This window comes from Ovis aries, chromosome 4 (genome assembly GCF_016772045.2).
Source record: "Ovis aries strain OAR_USU_Benz2616 breed Rambouillet chromosome 4, ARS-UI_Ramb_v3.0, whole genome shotgun sequence".
In the NCBI taxonomy this organism is placed as follows: Eukaryota; Metazoa; Chordata; class Mammalia; order Artiodactyla; family Bovidae; genus Ovis; species Ovis aries.
In genome coordinates, this window is record NC_056057.1 from 48,844,591 (window position 1) to 48,862,410 (window position 17,820).

The window sequence follows — 17,820 nt, forward strand, 5'->3', positions numbered from 1 at the left end:
GCATAATACCCTCCAGGTCCACTGACGTTGTTTCAAGTGACAAAATTTCACTTTTAACAGCTGAGTAAGACTTCACCATGTGCTGCATGCACCACATTTTCTTTACCCATTCATTTGTTGATGGACACTTAGGTTGCTTCCATATCTTGGATTACTGTAAATAATGGTGCTATTATTTCATGTATGGGTTTATTATTTCATGCACACATTTCAAATCAGTGCTTTCATTTTCTTTGGATATATACCCAGAAATGCAATTGCTAAATCATATCATACTTCTATTTTTAGTTTCTGGAGGAATCTCCATAGTGGCTGTACCTGTTAACATTCCCACCAACAGTGTATGAGGGTTCTCTTTTCTCCAAATTCTTCCCAACAGTTGTTATTTGTAGACTTTTGGAAGACAGCTGTTATTCTGACAGGTGTGAGGTGATACCTTTTTGTGGTTCTGGTGTGCATTTTTCTAACAGTCAGCGATGTTGAGCATCTTTTCACATAGCTGTTAGCCATCTATATGACTTCTTTGGAAAAAAATCTCTATTCAGTTCTTCTGCCCATTTTTTGACTGGATTGTTTTTTGATATTAAGTTACACGAGGTTCTTGGGTATTTTGGATATTAACCCCTTATTGGTCATATTTGCAAATACTTTCCCATTCTGTAGGTTGTCTTTTTGTTCTGGTAGGTTTCCTTTGCTGTACAAAAGCTTTTGATTAGATTCCACTTGTTTATTTTTGCTTTTATTGATTTTGCCTTGGGAGACTGATCTAAGAAAACATTTCTATGATTTACATTGGGGAGTGTTCTTTTCTAGGAGTTTCATGGAATCATGTCTTCCATTTAGGTTCATTACTGCTTTTGACATATTTTACATCTCATTTTGTGTATCACTGAACTGCTTATTGCAGATGTAGATGGTTTTACTGTCTTTTAAACTTCCTTAGTAGACGCTTGATTTGCTACCTTTACTATACATTTGCCTCTACTGACAAGGTTTTTCCTTTTGTAATTATTATGTTTCTAGTTACAGCATTTTTCTCCCCTGCTTAGATTACTCCTATTAACACTTCTTGTAAAGCTGGTTTGGTGATACTGAACTTCAGCTCATCTTTTGATCTCTTCATCAAATCTAAATGAAAGTCTTCTCAGGTAGAATATTCTTGGCTGTAGGTTTTACTCGGTCATCACTTTAAATATACTGTGCCATCCCTCTCACCAGCAGAATTTCTGCTGAAAAGTCAGATCACAGCCTTATGAGAGTTCCCGGGTGTGTAAGTTGTTCCTTCTCCCTTGCTGCTTTTAATATTCTCTTTAATTATTGCCATTTTAATTACTGTGTGTCTTGGCGTGGTCCTCTTTGTATTTGATTCTTTTGGGGCTCTCTGGAATGCAAGGCTCCCCAGGTTGGGGAGGCTGAGGTGGGGTTCAGACCCCTTGTTTCTTTGGAAGAACCTCTGTAATTATTCTCCTATGGGTTGCCCACTTGTGGATATGGGTCTTGACTACATGGTGATTCTGCCCCTCCTGTCTTGTCATAGTTCCTTCTTAGTTGTAGATCTTTTCCTGGTAGATTCTGCTCTTTCTCATCAATATTTGTTCTGCAAATAATTATAATTTTGGCATGCCCATAAGAGGAGTTGAGTTCATGGTCTTCTGTGTGTTGCTTCCAATCACACTGCTCTTGCTGTGGCCTATTCTTTATGAATTTAACTATGAAAATTTAAATATAATCTACTGAGGAAGGGTGGTTCCTGTTAAATCAAAATGTCTAGATGATCATAAATGGCTTACTGACTCAAATGTTCTAGAGTATAATCCACACACTCTTAAAACCAATGTCTTGTTTTAGTCACAGTTATGACCATGTCTAAAGTAACTTTTGTCCATCTGAGGTAAACTAATACAACAAAGTTTCAGTAGTAGAAGAGTTAAATGAAGGCTGCATAACAGGCTATATATAAACAAATCTAATTCTAAAAGTTTTAGGAACTTGTACATATTTCTCATTAAAGATAACAGAAAAATCTTACTGTGATGATTATGGCTTAAAATCTTAAAAGAATATAATAAAAGTAACATAAGCAGAATATATGTAGTGTAAAGAATCAAAAGTTAAAAAAATAGAATCAATTTTATTATATAATCAATAAAAATAAATTGTTTATAATTTTTATCAATTATGAGTAATTCCCTTCTAAAAAGGAGTATTTTCTTGTTTAATCCAGTGCCTTATTAATAAAAACTAGAAGTTGAATATAAGTGTAATTTTCTATGTCAATGAACATACAGACTACTTTAAGCATACTATAAATATTTCTAGCTTGGTTGACTTAAATCAGAAAACTTGGTTCATTTATTAGTTATAATCTGAAGCAAGGCTGTTTTTATATCTTACACTATTAAGATGACATAATTTGCCTTTTTAGCCCATAGATGTTGCAGTGAGAATTAAACTAAAGAAAACCATCTGAACTGGATTCTATTGTTTTGAAAAAATGGAATCATCTTTAACAACATCTTGGAATTTGGAAAGCCCTTCTTTCATCTACTAAAATTACCACGGTTTTACTGTAACATAGACAGCTATGAATAGTCTAAGACCAGGATCCTTTAAGTATTCCTAACTATTCCTGTTCGGAATTGATGCACTGCTAATTGGCAATAGGAGTAAGATCAAATACACACACTTACTGAAGCTCAGTCACTCTCTTCTGGTAACTATATGGAACACCATTTTTTTCTCCTTATAAAATATATCACCCAATGTAAAGGTCTCATATTTAAATCTAGCCATTTCTTATTTTTCATCTTATTTTGGTAGGCTAGGTCAGCAATTGTAAACATTTTATAATAACACTCTTGTCCTCCAAGAAAAGACTTTTCTGAAAATAATTTTAAACACAAAAGCCTCCTTTCTTAATTTGAAAAGTGAACTTATTACTGTTTAAAAAACAAAACAAACCCCAATCTGCATAATACATACATGACCATATTCTTCAAGGTCTCCTTTTCCTTCCTCAAGTGTAACAAAATTTCCTGCTGGTGTCCTATGTAAAGATAATCGGCCCTTTTTGGACCTTTTGTTGGGATCAGCAACTGGATCCTTGAAGACGTTAATCTGGAATCCAAATTAAAGTTAGAAAAATAGATGATTAATCATCAGAAATGTTCACTCAACTCGCATTAAAAAAAGTATATATAAAATTTATATAAATTTTAAGGTACTTTGCAGGTATAACTAAACCAATCTACATCTAGCTCTTAGAGATATAACTCTAGCCTGTTGTGGAGGGGAGAGTCCTCTGTCAGGAAAAAGGTATGAATCAAATCCAAATCTTTGAAATCCTTTCATACTAGTGCAGAATACTAATAACTCCATCTGAGGTAAGTCTTGAGGTCAACAATGTGACCCTAAAAGTATGCCCTTTTCTATTATGCATCACCCTTAAACTGATCTAAGTAGAGCACATGCATGTTACTGAAAAATAAATCCATGTCAACTCTATAACCTGTGGCAAGGGTACTAGGATTCTACTACAGTAAAGGCTTGCCCACTTCATAACTTTTTCCCTTTTATTACTTTTTATTCTATTAGTGATATCTTGTTACCATGAGAAGCAAAGACAACCTTGAGAACCTAGAGACCTAGAGCACAGTGTTTTAGGATCAGAAAGGTAGAAGGCAACTGGAGGAGCAGAAGGAGGAAATCTAGACCTCGCCAAAGAATGATGGAGGTAAACTAAGGTAGGGAAACCAACCCAAGTGTCTTTAGGATCCCCTACACGTATCATCCACTGGAGAAGGGAATGGCAAGCCACTTCAGTATTCTTGCCTTGAGAACCCCATGAACAGTATGTAAAGGCAAAATGATAGGACACTGAAAGAGGAACTCCCCAGATCAGTAAGTGCCCAATATGCTACTGGAGATCAGTGGAGAAATAACTCCAGAAAGAATGAAGGGATGAAGCCAAAGCAAAAACAATACCCAGCTGTGGATGTGACTGGTGATACAAGCAAGGTACGATGTGTGAAGAGCAATATTGCATAAGAACCTGGAATGTCAGGTCCATGAATCAAGGCAAACTGGAGGTGGTCAAACAAGAGATAGCAAGAGTGAACATCGACATTCTAGGAATCAGGGAACTAAAATGGACTGGAACGGGTGAATTTAACTCAGATGACCATTATATCATCTACTGCGGGCAGGAATCCCTCAGAAGAAATGGAGTAGCCATCATGGTCAACAAAAGAGTCTGAAATGCAGTACTTGGATGCAATCTCAAAAACGACAGAATGATTTCTGTTCGTCTCCAAGGCAAACCATTCAATATCACAGTAATCCAAGTCTATGCCCCAGCCAGTAACACTGAAGAAGCTGAAGTTGAACAGTTTTATGAAGACCTACAAGACCTTTTTGAACTAACACCCCAAAACGATGTCCTTTTCATTACAGGGGACTGGAATGCAAAAGTAGGAAGTCAAGAAACACCTGGAGTAACAGGCAAATTAGGCCATGGAATGCGAAATGAAGCAGGGCAAAGACTAATAGAGTTTTGCCAAGAAAATGCACTGGTCATAGCAAACACCCTCTTCCAACAACGCAAGAGAACACTCTACACATGGACATCACCAGATGGTCAACACCGAAATCAGACTGATTATATTCTTTGCAGCCAAAGGTGGAGAAGCTCTATACAGTCAACAAAAACAAGACCAGGAGCTGACTGTGGCTCAGATCATGAACTCCTTATTACCAAATTCAGACTGAAATTGAAGAAAGTAGGGAAGCCACTAGACCTTTCAGGTATGACCTAAATCAAATCCCTTATGACTATACAGTGGAAGTGAGAAGTAGATTTAAGGGCCTAGATCTGATGGATAGAGTGCCTGATAAACTATGGAATGAGGTTCGTGACATTGTACAGGAGATAGGGATCAAGCCCATCCCCATGGAAAAGAAATGCAAAAGAGCAAAATGGCTGTCTGGGGAGGCCTTACAAATAGCTGTGAAAAGAAGAGAAGCAAAAAGCAAAGGAGAAAAGGAAAGATATAAGCCTCTGAATGCAGAGTTCCAGAGAATAGCAAGAAGAGATAAGAAAGCCTTCTTCAGTGATCAATGCAAAGAAATAGAGGAAAACAACAGAATGGGAAAGACTAGAGATCTCTTCAAGAAAATCAGAGATACCAAGGGAACATTTCATGCAAAGATGGGCCTGGTAAAGGACAGAAATGGTCTAGACCTAACAGAAGCAGAAGATATTAAGAAGAGGTGGCAAGAATACACAGAAGAACTGTACAAAAAATCTTCACGACCCAGATAATCATGATGGTGTGATCACTCACCTAGAGCCAGACATCCTGGAATGTGAAGTCAAGTGGGCCTTGGAAAGCATCACTACGAACAAAACTAGCGGAGGTGATGGAATTCCAGTGGAGCTATTTCAAATCCTGAAAGATGATGCTGTGAAAGTGCTGCACTCAATATGCCAGCATATTTGGAAAACCCAGCAGTGGCCACAGGACTGGAAAAGGTCAGCTTTCATTCCAATTCCAAAGAAAGCCAATGCCAAAGAATGCTCAAACTACCGCACAATTGCACTCATCTCACATGCTAGTGAAGTAATGCTCAAAATTCTCCAAGCCAGGCTTCAGCAATACGTGAACCGTGAACTTCCAGATGTTCAAGCTGGTTTTAGAAAAGGCAGAGGAACCAGAGATCAAATTGCCAACATCTGCTGGATCATGGAAAAAGCAAGAGAGTTCCAGAAAAACGTCTATTTCTGCTTTATTGACTATGCCAAAGCCTTTGACTGTGTGGATCACAATAAACTGTGGAAAATTCTGAAAGAGATAGGAATACCAGACCACCTGACCTGCCTCTCGAGAAATCTGTACGCAGGTCAGGAAGCAACAGTTAGAACTGGACATAAACAACAGACTGGTTCCAAATAGGAAAAGGAGTACGTCAAGGCTGTATATGGTCACCCTGCTTATTTAACTTCTATGCAGAGTACATCATGAGAAACGCTGGACTGGAAGAAACACAAGTTGGAATCAAGATTACCGGGAGAAATATCAATAACCTCAGATATGCAGATGACACCACCCTTATGGGCAGAAAGTGAAGAGGAACTAAAAAGCTTCTTCATGAAAGTGAAAGTGGAGAATGAAAAAGTTGGCCTAAAGCTCAACATTCAGAAAACGAAGATCATGGCATTCGGTCCCATCACTTCATGGGAAATAGATGGGAAACAGTGGAAACAGTGTCAGACTTCATTTTGGGAGGGCTCCAAAATCACTGCAGATGGTGATTGTAGCCATGAAATTAAAAGACGCTTACTCCTTGGAAGAAAAGTTATGACCAATCTAGATAGCATATTCAAAAGCAGAGACATTACTTTGCCGACTAAGGTCCGTCTCGTCAAGGCTCTGGTTTTTCCTGTGGTCACGTATGGATGTGAGAGTTGGATTGTGAAGAAGGCTGAGAGCCGAAGAATTGATGCTTTTGAACTGTGGTGTTGGAGACGACTCTTGAGAGTCCCCTGGACTGCAAGGAGATCCAACCAGTCTATTCTGAAGGAGATCAGCCCTGGGATTTCTTTGGAAGGAATGATGCTAAAGCTGAAACTCCAGTACTTGTGGCCACCTCATGCGAAGAGTTGACTCATTGGAAAAGACTCTGATGCTGGGAGGGATTGGGGGCAGGAGGAGAAGGGAACGACAGAGGATGAGATGGCTGGATGGCATCACTGACTCGGTGGACGTGAGTCTGAGTGAACTCTGGGAGTTGGTGATGGACAGGGAGGCCTGGCATGCTGCGATTCATAAGGTCGCCAAGAGTCGGACACGACTGAGTGACAGAACTGAACTGACACACATCATCGAAATAGCGCGAGAGTTCCAGAAAAACATCTGCTTTATTGAGTATGTCAAAGCTGTTGTGTGGATCACAACAAACTGTGGAAAATTCTTCAAGAGATGGGAATACCAGACCACTTTCCCTGCCTCCTGAGAAACCTGTATGCAGGTCAAGAAGCAACAGTTAGAACTGGACATGGAACAACAGACTGGTTCCAAATTGGGAAAGGAGTACGTCAAGGCTGCATACTGTCAGGCTGCTTATTTAACTTATATGCAGAGTAAATCATGAGAAATGCTGGACTGGATGAAGCACAAACTGGAATCAAGACTGCTGGGAGAAATATCAATAACCTCAGATATGCAGATGACACCACCCTTATGGCAGAAAGTGAAGAACTAAAAAGCCTCTTGATGAAAGTAAAAGAGGAGAGTGAAAAAGTTGGCTTAAAGCTCAACATTCAGAAAACGAAGATCATAGCATCTTGTCCCATCAGTTCATGGGAAATAGATGGGCAAACAATGGAAAGAGTAGGAGACTATTTTTTTGGGCTCCAAAATCACTGCAGATGGTGACTATAGCCATGAAATTAAGACACTTGCTCCCTGGAAGAAAAGTTATGACAAATCTAGACAGGATATTAAAAAGCAGAGATATTACTTTGTCCACAAAGGTCTGCCTTGTCAAAGCTATGGTTTTTCCAGTAGTCATGTATGGATGTGAGAGTTGAAGTGTAAAGAAAGCTGAACACCGATAAACTGATGCTTTTGAACTGTGGTGTTGGAGAAGACTCTTGAGAGTCCCTTGGACAGCACGGAGACCTAACCAGTCCATCCTAGAGGAAATCAGTCCTGAATATTCATTGGAAGGACTGATGTTGAAGCTGAAACTCCAAAACTTTGGCCACCCTGATGTGAAGAACTGACTCATTTGAAAAGACCTTGATGCTGGGAAAGATTGAAGGTGGGAGAGAAGGGGATGACAGAGGATGAGATGGCATCACCGACTTGATGGGACATGAGTTTGAGTAAGCTCCGGGAGTTGGTGATGGACAGGGAGGCCTGGTATACTGAAGTTCATGGGGTCGCAAAGAGTCAGACATGACTTAGCAACAGAACTGAACACACACCCTTTGATACAGACTCCTAAGTGCGTGTGAAGAGCTACTACGGAGTTGGTTGTTCAGCTGACTGCAGCTTGGGTTTCCCCTTCTAAGACTACCAGGAAATAATTCTAGCGTCACAACTCGAACCTCACAGTTCACCTTCCTAAAACATTGACAGTGTTTACATGTTTGCTTATCTTTAATGCATGATGGCTAGCTGACGTGATTGTATGTGCGTGCTAAGCCGCTTCAGTCGTGTCCGACTCTTTGTGACCCCATGGACTGTAGTCTGCCAGGCTCCTCTGTCCACAGGGATTCTCTAGGCAAGAATCCTGGAGTGGGTTGCCATGCCCTCCTTACCCGAGTCTCTTGTATCTTCTGTATTGGCAGGCAGGTTCTTTACCACTAGCGCCACCTGGGAAGCCCAGGTGAGCTGACATTCTCACTCAAATTTGCTCAACTTCTTGATTCAAAGGTATATACTGAAGGAGAAGAAATTAATTGACCTGCATCATCTCTCTTAAATTATCTCTCACTTTTCCTCTTTTTTCTAAGTCTTTCTTTGTTTCTGAAGTCAAGTTATCACCTGCTATCTCTTACTTTTCCCATTTCTGAGTATTGTCAGGGGTACAATACAGTAATAGTTTAGGACCATATTATCCTTTGACTATTGCATTCAACATATGTATTCTAGGTATATTCTAGGCCTACACATAAAGAAGATGGTAACTACACAAGAGTAGAAGTTTAAGGACATACCCCAAGGCCATTGGTTACAACATAACTACATTTGAAGGAACAATTCAAGAGATCTCTTGTTAACTTCTGTAGCAAGGCTCCACCAGAACCGAAGGAAACATTTTCAATACTCCATTTTTTTTGCTTCATGCCTTCCACAATCTAGATTAAAGAAGAAAAATTTAAAAAGTCAGGTAATTTGGAAGTAGAAAGAAGTTATTTTTCCATGGGCTGTACTGATGAATAAACCATCTAAAGCTGTCTATAAGACAGTAAATAAAGAGCTACGAATAAAGCCTACATGAAGTTACATCCCACTTTTTTTCTTTTAAAAGACCCACCCACCTCAAAAAGGGAAGCCCAAGGAATAAGTGTAGAAGGAGGGGATTTCATTCAAAGTTCCTGAATTTGTACTGTTATCAGTGATTGTGGTTTAGGTTGGGGGAATAAAGGGAATGAGAGGTAGAAAAAAATGGCTATCAATACACAAGGTTACTTGAGTAAACTCTCATCTACCTCTTCAATTTACTGCCCAGATGCCAGTAGCACAAGCATGAGGCCCAGATATTTGCCCCAAATTAGTAGATTCTGTGACTCTACTCATCATTAATAAATTTGTTGTCACATGTCACAGTGCAAGTCATGTAATGGGGGCGCTTAAAATCATTGGAGATTAGTGATTTTTTAAAAAGTGTAAAATACTCCCTCTAATTTAAGAGTTGAGGCACTGGCAGTCGTCTGACCCTGGCTGGTACCCTAGTGCCATAAACAAAACTATGAACTGATTGGGAGTTAAGATTTATCACTGGATCATTTTTGGGGGAAATGATTATCTAAAAAGCCAGAAAGAGAGACCTATATAAACACAGACTTCTAACAACTAGACTATTTCTTTCAAGGGACACATAATTTAAAATTTACATTAATTTATTACTTTATTATCAATCTCATTTGCATTTCTTTTTCCCAAGCAGGACTTAGTTAACTAGTGTCTGTCTTCTTATGTAACATACTCAATCACTTTTATGGTAGAAGGTAGCAGATAAAGTTTAATAACCATTCTTTTAATTTCATACTAGTCAAAAGGAAGTAATTATAAAGTATGGGGTTTTTAAATTTAAACATCTTTCAGAAGTGAGCAGAAAATAAAAATCAAGTTTAATAGGTTTATGTAAATTATTCATACAGATTTGTCATATACTTCCCAATACCAAGAGTCTCAACTGACCTCTTATCTAAATGAGGAATAGTTGCTGTTGTTTATTCACTAAGTCATACCTGACGTTTGCAACCCCCATGAACAGTAAGTAGCCCAACAGGTTTCTCTGTCCATGGGATTTACCAGGCAAGAATAGTGGAGTAGGTTGCCATTTCCTTCTCCAGGGGATCTTCCTGATCCAGGCCTTGAACCCATGTCTCCTGCATTGGCAGGCAGATTCTTTACCACTGAGCCACTAGGAAAGTCTTATTTTCAACATTATAAGATACAAATGTATAAACTCCAAGGACCTACATCTTTTAACAAATCCACATTTAGAAATGCAACTTTCTTTTTAAATCTCAGTCTAACTCTCCTGCTGTATGTCAGGAATCAAGATGGAGACATATGCAATTTATTTTAAAGTAATTCTCATGTCTTTTTATTATTACACTTGAACTCAAAATACTCAAGGGCCCTGAATTTTTTTCACTGAATTGTAAACCAAGTATAACTAAAACAACAATGAAGACCTTATAAACAATGTGAAATTAAAGTTCTAATAAGTGAATTTCAACATAGAAGAAACACAAGGAGTAGAACAGAAAAATGGAGTAAAAGAAACGGAGACCGACAGATGGAGGGTAAGGAGATCTGGGTAAAATACAGAGAAAACAGTTTCAGACCTGTCGCCTGATGTCAGGTACACCTCAGAAGCACAAGAATGAGGAATTCACAAAAAAAACCAGTACCACCTAATGTCTTATTCTGTCTTTTAGGACCAATTTCTTTTAAGGTGTTCTTCCCATACAGCTTCACCATCACAAGTTGTGAAATCTAGACAATTTAGTTTATGTGAATTTTTCTATTAATGTTACTGGATGTTACAGAATTAGAGGAAATATTACTTTAAAAAAATTTTATACAAATTAAAAGGAAACCTGACTAGACAAAAAGTCTATATAAATTCTTTTCCTTGCTTCTAAAAACTTATTTTGACCGACCTCCAATATGAAGCGAGAGCAGGTATTATCCTTTAAGGAATGAGTGCATGTATTAACACAAACTACTCATTCTCTGACCATTCTGTTTAAGGTTTTACCAATGCCAGAGACTATGTGTCTTGGGATTTAACTTTTTGTTTATGGAGTCATTTTTTAAAAAAAGGTTCAAGTTCTGAACTGATTCTCAACTTTAAAAAAAAAAGAAAAGCCAAAGAGCTTCGGTTTTTAAAGAGAAGTTCAAATACCTGATGGAATAACAGAACTTAAAGAGCTGCCCCTAAGAACAAGGAAGGACAGGGATAAGCAATGGGAAGAGCACTGGGCTAGTAGATATTCTTTTATACAGTACCTGGCCCAGGTTTCTTCATCTGAAAGGGACCTGTTAAAACGGAGGTTGGGTACTAGTTCTTAACTGACACCAAGTCAGAAACCTTCAATTCAGCTGAGCTAGAAGACAACAGCAATTAAATATGCCAACTGAGATTTCTATATTCAGGTCCTCCTCTTTGCTGCAGACTTTTCTTCTATTTCTTCCTTTGTACATCAAAGCCCCTAATGCCCCAACACCAAATGTCTTAAAAGAGCTGGGGAAGTTTCCACTTATCTTAGGCAAGGTGGTTTGGAAGAGCTGGTGGAAGAAACCTCATTTCTGTTATTTTAAGAGATCTATTTCAGACCTCATTTGGAACTCTAAATACATGTCACCACAGAAGTACTGAGAGTTAAATGTAATAGTTCTTTCTTTTAAATGAATCTTTAGAAAACAAACTGTTCATAACTGGAGTACTGACCTTCCTGTAACCACACCAACCCTTTCAAACAGAAAATTCTTCTGGTAACTTGTGTTATACAAGTGGATATCATCTGAAACTAGTATACATTAAAATGTCAGTGCTTTATCACAGCTGAAAATCTATATCATGGTATCAGTGATAGTCCTAATTGTTATGGAGTGCTTTAAGTATTAAAATTATAGTTCTTTAGAAACTTATTTGAGAAACAAAAGAGGAAAACGGTTTAGGATAATATAAAACTTACACTGTTTGGCTAACTCTAACAATAATAGTGATAACAGTCAATGCTAAATTTAGAGGAGGTAACAAACCATTCTAAAAATCTGAAAAAGGACAGTATCAAAAAGACTAGTATCATTCAGGTTTCACATTATTAGAGTATGTAAAGTTCCATTCTATTGAAACTGAGACCTATTTGTAAAGTGTTAAGAAACAAAAAGTTAAGGCTTTTTGTTTTACATATAAAGAGTACTCCTCGGCATTTTCTTGATTCCTAGTGACACTTCTTTGGGCTCATCATCCACGGTGGCCAATGAGGACTGGGAGTATGGTTTGGCTGGTACGTCTATATTTTAAGTTACTATTATCCATAAATTTTAAGCATTTAACAGAAAAGACATACACTGTCTTACTAAAAGAGTAACAATTGTACTTAAATTATTGTTATTGTTATCAAATTAGTAAACAGTTTAATTATAAGAATTACCTTATTGAAACTTTTTAATATAAAATACATACCTCTTGTAAGGTATTAATATCTACTCCATCTCCTTGAATAACTCTAAGATAAGGTGGTAGCAACTTGTAGCCCTTCGAGTTCTCAGTAACAGGAAACTTCTTACCTAAAATATCCAAAACCTGTTTGGAAAAATACACATCCAACACAAAATAAGACTGAAAAAAAGTGTGAAAACTTTCCAAAGTTAAACAGACTTTGCTAACAATCTTGAATATAAAAATTTAATTACTTAAATTTTATATTACCATGTATAAGCCTTCTAAAATTTCATCTCAATTCTATTTGATTTTTAGAACAGGCATGCATTTTTCTATCAAGTCAATTTATGCTGTGAAGTGGCTCAAAACGTACATATTTTTCCCTCACATTTTTCTAATTAGATTCAGGGAAGAAATCCTTTAACATTAGAAATTTACAATGGTAAATATAGTATTTTTAAAAGGTATATAAAATATCATTTAAATAACTCATGATGATACTTTTGACTTGGATTTTTTTCTGCTTGTGCCAATAATCCAATTTGTCTGATATAACTCAAACATGAATCCAGCTGAATTTTCTGAAGTCCTTCTCACTTAACAATGACACCAATTTTTTTTAAGCCAAATTGCTTAATACGCAAGTTGTGCAACTCATTCACCAACTACTGAAAGTTTGGTAGCAGCTGAAATACTTCAACACTGACTGAAAATTTATCAGAAAGCTTCCTCAGAGATTCAAAGGTTCTACCCAACAATCACTCCCTTTTTCTAAATAAACTGGTTTAATATTCTAACAATGACAAAACTCTACATGGTAACTCAGTTGATTCCTGAAACTAAGTTCGTATATTTTTATTAGGTAACAGAAAAAACGTGAAACCTGTTCAGTTTGCTAAACCCAAATCAGTTCATATTTCAGGCTAAGATAAAACCATCAGTCTGGTCTATTACTTAACAGGATAGGAAAGACCTCCTTGATTCTACACCCCACTGTTTTAAAGGGTAATGTATCACCTAATCATCAGCTGGGACACAGTGTGGTAAAGAGAGACGGTGATAGTCATAAAGACCTATGCTGGCTACTTGGCTTATTTTATTACATGTTGTCTGACCTTCAGCAAGTGAATTTTAACCTAAGCTGGTTTCTTTGTCTATAAAAAACAGAGCTGTAATACGGATCATAAGGTTTTCGGAGATTCAACGACACAATTAAGCAAAGCATGTAGCACACTATTTTCCTAGTAGTAAGCATCAATAACCTGTTTCTGTTAGTGCTTTTCAAAGAAGGTAAACCAAGTCCTAGAGACTGAAAGGAAAAAAAAAAAAAAGACAACAAGGCTACATTGAGGACCAGTAGTATCACTAAAGAATCTCTACTTGAAAAGTATTTTTGAATTATTTTTGTTCCACATTACCTTGCACATACTTCTTTTGCACTAAAAGCTTCAAAGGTACAGCAATAACTTGTGATAAAGGCAAAGAAAGAAACCACAAACTTGGTAACCAAATCACAGGACTGGTTAAAATGGTAATGGGATTTATTAATCTTCAAGGTAAGTAGAAAAGAAAATATCTATTCAACAGTCAAGAGTACTTAATTGTCTATTTGACAGTTACATATTAATAACCCTTTACTCTGGAAATACTTTCTCTAGTTATTAATGTGTGACCTTGGGCAAATCTATTAACTCTCTCTGAGGTGCAACTCTAAAATAAGGGGATTGGTCCAGATAGTTCTGAAATGGTGTGTGTATGAATGAAATTAAAAGTAGTGTTGATGCAGCTGGTCTATTGGCACTTTTAATAATCAAGTTATGTATTAAAATTTACCTTTAATACAGTGTCAAGAGGATTTCCAGAATCAGGTCTGATTATTAGTGGTGCCTCTGTACTTCTTGATACTATTAAATGTCTTAGATCTTCACCCCATGTTTTCTCACACGCATTATAAATGTCGTAGCTATCGCTGACCACAGATACAGGCACTGATGAAAATTGTGTTACTATATGTTCAAAAGCATCTTTTTCATGGTCCTTCCCCCAAGCTGTTATGGTACTAGAAAACAAAATGAAAATACAGATTTACTTAGGCAGACACATTATCTGTTCCTGAAGTATATCTCATGTTTACTATACTACACCATCAACAGCGCAGAGAAGGTGAGTGATTTAGTTTAATGAATGTATATCAAGAAGTTAGTTGAATATTTGAACCAAACCAAACCACCCTTTCACCAATTTTTAAGACTACAAGTAATCTCTCCAATAGTTATTCAAACTCTTAAGTCATATTCAACCAAAGATAAACTCTGTTATTTTCTTTTTTAGTACTCCTGAACCTAACTCATTTAAAATGAGTGAGCTAAAAAAGCACCTGTTAAATACTCTCTATACATTATGCTGAGATGTTAGAAAGAATGAACACATACTCCTATTATTTCACTAAGCAATGCAGTTCCCTTTTGTGAATTTCCAAAGCCACATACCAATAATAATAAGGACATATATTATCTTTCTTACTCTCTAAACCTTACACTTAAAAGACAATTACTTAGGCAATTAGTTATACTGTATCATGCATATATATAGTCAACTAACTCTTTACCTGTTATATCTTTAATTGGCCTGTAATAGACATTTATTTTTCTTATGATTATCTACTAACTAACATATGCCCAGGAAGTAAGAATTACAATATTTAGTTTGAGCTAAACATAATTAAGATGGGAAATAGTGTAAGAGTTTCTATTAGGCAGGAATGGTAACAGTGATTTTTACACTGTCCTCAATAATGGTGGTTTCTTTTTGAACAGATTAATGGCATTTAACTAAAGTACTTGCTGGTTAACTAATATATAATATAAATAACAAATTTTTAATGAGAACCTAATAATGAATTTTAGAATTGTTATGATTTTCTCATGCCCTGTAATTTTACTTTCTCCCTAATTTATTAGTTTTTGCCTCTACTTTACTTTTCCAAAGTAAAATAATGGAAAGTGAAACAACCCATTCATTTAATCCCATACAGATATGTTATCTCCAAACTATTTTAAAGAGTCATACTATTTTTGAAACTTTTCTTTTTCCCTCTGAAGGACTAAAGTAAATAACTTCTCTCATGCTGTCAATGATATGCTGAGGACAGCAGAGGATGTATACTTCAGGGATATAGACTTCACTATCCAGAACTACTGAAATGGAGAGAGAGCATATTTATATAAAATTTATTTTATAGTGAACAAAGTAGCTATGATGCCTACTCTCCATTGCATGCAAGCATCTGCAGGTTGAAAGGAAAATGAAGACATGGATAAAGAAAGCCCTTTCTTCAAATCAAGAATTGCTATGGTCTCCTCTGTAAGGGAGAGAATTAAGCTCAAAGAATACTAGCACTGGAGAGCTTTGCAACGTAAGAACCAACTCTTGAGAGGTTATTTCAATACGGTCATCTAACTCTGTGTGTATCACTTCTAGCAAACTTCATAGTTTCGTCTTTACCTTACTTGCTTTCTCTTTGGCATTTAAACTTTCCTGAAGTTTTATTTCCCAATGGCTTCACTGACGCATCTCATGTTTTGATTTTCCCCGTTTCTTTGGGTCCTCTTCTGTTTCCCCTAGATGCTGTGCTCGCCTTCCTCAGTATGACCTGGTCACTAGTCTCTTCTCTATACCTCCCTATGTGAAAAGCACTCAAAGCTTTAAAAAAATACCCTTATAGTGAGTTTCCAAAATCTGTACCTTAGCCCAGGTTTCCCCACCTCCACACTGGCCCCCGCCGACTCCAGATTCATTTTGTTGGGGAGGAAAATGAGTATCTTCATCTCATCTCATCATCCCATAGACATTTCCTAGAGCACCCTCCACATAATGCAATCGTTAACACCTATTTTACTTGGTATATAGAGATCATAAATATTTGGTCAGTGACTTCTACTTATACTACCGCTCCAATTTTTAGCATCATATTTGATACATTTCCAAAGTTTGAGGAAGAGGTATATAATTGAATCGTTCTAAGCCCAGATTCATATATTCTTTAAGAAAATATTTATAACAATAATGGCAATGTCTAAATTTTAGCATTTTCTTATTTTAAAGTTATCTTAGATGTTAGTTCATTTTTCCTCAATGACCTTCTGATGTTGGAAATGCAAAAATTTTGTTCCTCCTTTTGTTGGCTTGGATGGAGGAAATGAAGAACAGAGAGATAAATGACTTGCCCAAGGCCACCCAGTATGTCAGCTGTAAGGTCACTCCCATTTCCCAACTTTCAGTCTAGACCTCTTTTCACTATACTACGCTATTGTTTAAAAAGACTTATGTATTTAAGAACAGCTGATATATTAAGGAGTCAGATTTGTAGATGTAATAAATATTATGAGGCTGTAAAAACACAGTAGATTTTCACCCTGTATTAACATGAAAATCCTAAAGAAAATATCTTTATTCTAGGATTTATAGTATCACACTCATGTTATTACTTTGAAACAAAAGCATTAGTAGGTTTTTAAAAGGTATGCATGTATCTAAGACCAAAAATTAAAATACTGCAACCCTTAAATCTTGATCTGTTAATGTCACTCTTATCTTCCTAGTTTCACTAGTCTTGAAACTTACATGTGAAAATATTCAAGTCTCTACTAAGAGAGCAATGCTAGTAAATGTTAGCTGAATCCACTTTCTATTGAGCCCCAGTTCAAGTCATCATTTCAGCAATTTCATCTCCCAAGGCTCTGCTCATGTTTATCCCTTCTTTTCTTTTATTTAGCCACTTGGTTCTGAATCTCATCATCTCTTAAAATTACTGCAACAGTTTCCTATATATCCTAACTTCTCATTTTTCTCTATTTTTCAATTCATAAGATAGCCCACTATCAAAGTGATCTTTCTACAACATTTTACTTCTTTGCTCAAAAACTTCAATGCCCACCCTTATTTGAAAATGGAATTAGAATAACCCAGCACATTCAATGTGAAAATACACTTGAGGGCTTTTACTTATTAACCTGTCTTTCCAGCCCACCTGACGTTCCCTACAAAATCTCTGTACAAAATACATTTCAGTCCTTATTCCTTAAGCACATCCATATTTGCCTCTTTCATGACAATGCTTAACACATGGTAGGTATGTAATATATATTTATTCAGAGAATAAAGAATCCCCTAATGTCTGCCATTAAATTTTACCAAACATTCAAGAAGTCAATATTTACATACTATCTCTATAAAGCCTTTCTTCATCCTACCAGTGGAATATGACCCTATTTTTCCTTCCTCTGCACTGCTGCAGTACTTTAACTGTATCATTTTAAGAGCACTTTAACAGAGCAGCATGTTGCTAGTGTACTATTTTTTTATCCAAACGATAGGATTAATTCTTTATATCTTTCCAACCCTTGA

The 17,820-nt window shown here is 36.6% G+C and overlaps 1 protein-coding gene across 2 annotated transcripts in view; it reads right to left on the reverse strand.

Moving 5' to 3' along the window:
• Positions 1 to 17,820, reverse strand: part of NAMPT (nicotinamide phosphoribosyltransferase) — a 42,841-nt gene that overhangs the window by 4,080 nt on the left and 20,941 nt on the right. For both annotated transcript variants that reach the window (XM_004007842.5, XM_060415009.1), the window contains exons 7-10: positions 14,248 to 14,473; positions 12,436 to 12,555; positions 8,723 to 8,863; positions 2,983 to 3,117 (exon numbers count right to left, since the gene is read on the reverse strand). In XM_004007842.5, the coding sequence (XP_004007891.1) occupies positions 2,983 to 3,117; positions 8,723 to 8,863; positions 12,436 to 12,555; positions 14,248 to 14,473 (622 nt within the window). The remainder of the gene's footprint in view (positions 1 to 2,982; positions 3,118 to 8,722; positions 8,864 to 12,435; positions 12,556 to 14,247; positions 14,474 to 17,820) is intronic.